The sequence below is a fragment of the Mesitornis unicolor genome, unplaced genomic scaffold (assembly GCF_000695765.1).
Source record: "Mesitornis unicolor isolate BGI_N332 unplaced genomic scaffold, ASM69576v1 scaffold36851, whole genome shotgun sequence".
In the NCBI taxonomy this organism is placed as follows: domain Eukaryota; kingdom Metazoa; phylum Chordata; class Aves; order Mesitornithiformes; family Mesitornithidae; genus Mesitornis; species Mesitornis unicolor.
In genome coordinates this window covers 1-2,381 of record NW_010166409.1, presented here as the reverse complement: position 1 = coordinate 2,381, position 2,381 = coordinate 1, and the positions used below count along the sequence as shown (strand labels likewise).

Sequence of the window (2,381 nt, the reverse complement as noted above, 5' to 3'; positions counted from 1 at the left end):
GCGTGGCCAGGGCACAGCAAGGCACGGAGCAGGGTGCAGCCAATGCACAGCCCAGTGCAATGCAGGGCAGAGGCCAAGTTGCAGCCCAGCACGGTCCAGTGCGCAGCAGGGCATGGAGCAGAGCACCACCCTGGACACGGCTTGTGCACAGCCAGGGCACGGAGCAGGGTGCAGCAATGTTGCAGCCTTGTGCGATGTAGGGCACAGTTGGCACACAGCCGTGTGTGCCCTGTGCACCACAGGGCATGGAGCAGAGCATGAAGCAGGGCACAGTCCCGACCACAGCAGGGCACAAACTGGCGCATACTGGGACACGGCAGGGCACAAACTGTCGCACACTGGGGCGCTGCCAAGCAGGACTGCTTTTATTTCACTTGAGAGGAGGCAGTAATGCCCACCCAGCACCAGTGGGGAAATTTAATGCATTCGGTTTTCATTTTGCATAATTAAATTAATCATACAATCAGCAAATGGCATTGCTCCGGAGACAGAAAACTCTCCAAATGCCCCCCAAAAACTCCATCCCCACAAACAGAATAAAAGCAAGAAAAACAAGCAGGAGAGAAAGGAGCAAAGGACGCGCTCGGGGTGATAACCGAGCAGCTCCAGCAAATAGCCTGATCTGCACTGGCTTATTAACAACCATAGGATCAACGGAGCTGAGCCTTTTTGATTTCGCTTCTCATGTAGGGCATCATTTGCATTGTTCAGTAGCAATTTCTGTACAACCAGCCCAAACGTGAGCTGTGCATCCAACCCTTTTCCACCTGTGAGCTTCCCCCTCCCGAATACAGCATTATCTGGACACTTTTTTTCCTAGTAACATGGAATTTCAACGATTTTGTTTTTGCCATTTCCCTGCAGTGAAGTGGGGCCGGCATCTGCGAACTGGTGCTTGAATCAGAAGATAAGTGAGAAGAATGGATAACTTAATGCTATAAAAACCATTTGCCATTGCATCGTCCCCCAAAAAAACCCGCTTACACGCTGGGGAAATGGGGGAAAGTTCTCCTCCGCTGCTGAAGGCCACGCTGCTCACACCTTCTTGAGGTCCTCGGGGCCGAAGGAGAAGGGCAGCAGCTCCTCCAGCCTCTTGACGATGTAGGTGCCATCTGCTTTGGTCAGGTAGACATCCCAGTCTGCGCCAAACTGGAGGAGAATGGGAGGGGAGAAGCCCCGATGCAAAACCTGTGCTTCTTCCTTAAATTATTTAAATAAGCCTATTTTTCTTTTTTTTTTCTTTTTTTTTTTCCAAAAACTCCAAGAATCCCTACTATTGCATGTATTTTGGGGCAGATTTTAGGCATCATGGGATTTTGGGCTCAGATCCCACGTTTTTGCCCCCACAGGGTGAGCCCCAGTGCCCCCGAACTTGCCAAGTCTGGCCTTCAAGCTGAACCCTGCAACCCATTCAATATTAAACCACCCAAAAACAGGGTGTGAGTGCTGGGGAGGAGGAAGGCGAGAGCAGGATGGGCTCTGTGGGGAGCTCAGTTTTGGGGCTTGGCAGAGCCAGGGCAACAACTTTGGGGCTGAAATCTGCACCCAGCAACTTGGGGGAGGAATAAAATCCCCTGAGAAGGGCAAGTTCATGGATTAGCACCCGCAGGATGGGGACGAATACCCCTTCCCAGTGGATAGCACCATCTGGGGAGCCCGGAGCTGGGGACTACCCTTTGGCACCTCTGGGTGTTTTGGGGGGCATTGCCTGGGGTTAGGGAGTGATGCCCGGGGTCCCCGCGCAAGCTGTCACCTCTCTCATCACTTGTCTGCAAGCACCGCAGGGTGCGATGAAGTTGTCCCCCATGTCACTGCCAAAGGAGAAAAACACAGAGCTCAGTCCTGGAGGGAGGGGCAACACCCCCAGAGGACCCTTATGCACCAACAAATACAGAGCCCCGGCAAATTTCCCCCCAGATTCCTCCAAAACACCCTGCAAATCTGCCATGCCCTCCCAAAAACGTCCAGGTTGCTGCAGCAGGGTTGTCCCTGGGGTGCCCTGGGGGGTTTCCCACTGCCCCCCTTGCCCGTCCCTCGCCGTGTCCCTACCTGGCGATGGCCATGGCCCTGAAGCTGGTGTGGCCCTCAGAGATGGCTTTCTGGATGGCGGTGCGCTCGGCGCACACCCCCAAGCTGTAGCAGGCGTTCTCCACGTTGCACCCTGCAGCGAAACCCCCGGCATCCCCTCAGCCACCCTGAACCCCCCCACACGATATTTTTTTGGTGAGGGAGAGAATTTGCAGAGAAAAGCCATTTTCCACATGCACCGCCCCATCCCAGCCCGTTGCCAACACTTCCCCAAGTTATTTCCCGTATTTTTCCTATCCGCCGCGATCTTTGGCTTGCTCAATGTGGCAGCTGCCAAGAACGGGACGGGGGGG

The 2,381-nt window shown here is 54.4% G+C and overlaps 1 protein-coding gene across 1 annotated transcript; it reads right to left on the bottom strand.

Annotated features, from left to right (window-relative positions):
• Positions 1 to 1,035: 1,035 nt before the first annotated feature.
• CDA (cytidine deaminase) lies at positions 1,036 to 2,161 on the bottom strand (the record flags this gene model as incomplete). The annotated part of the gene is made up of 3 exons (XM_010194956.1): positions 1,036 to 1,149; positions 1,754 to 1,811; positions 2,050 to 2,161. Coding segments are annotated over 3 exons (284 nt in total), but the record flags the coding sequence as incomplete, so codon positions are not given.
• Between the last annotated feature and the right edge of the window lie 220 nt (positions 2,162 to 2,381).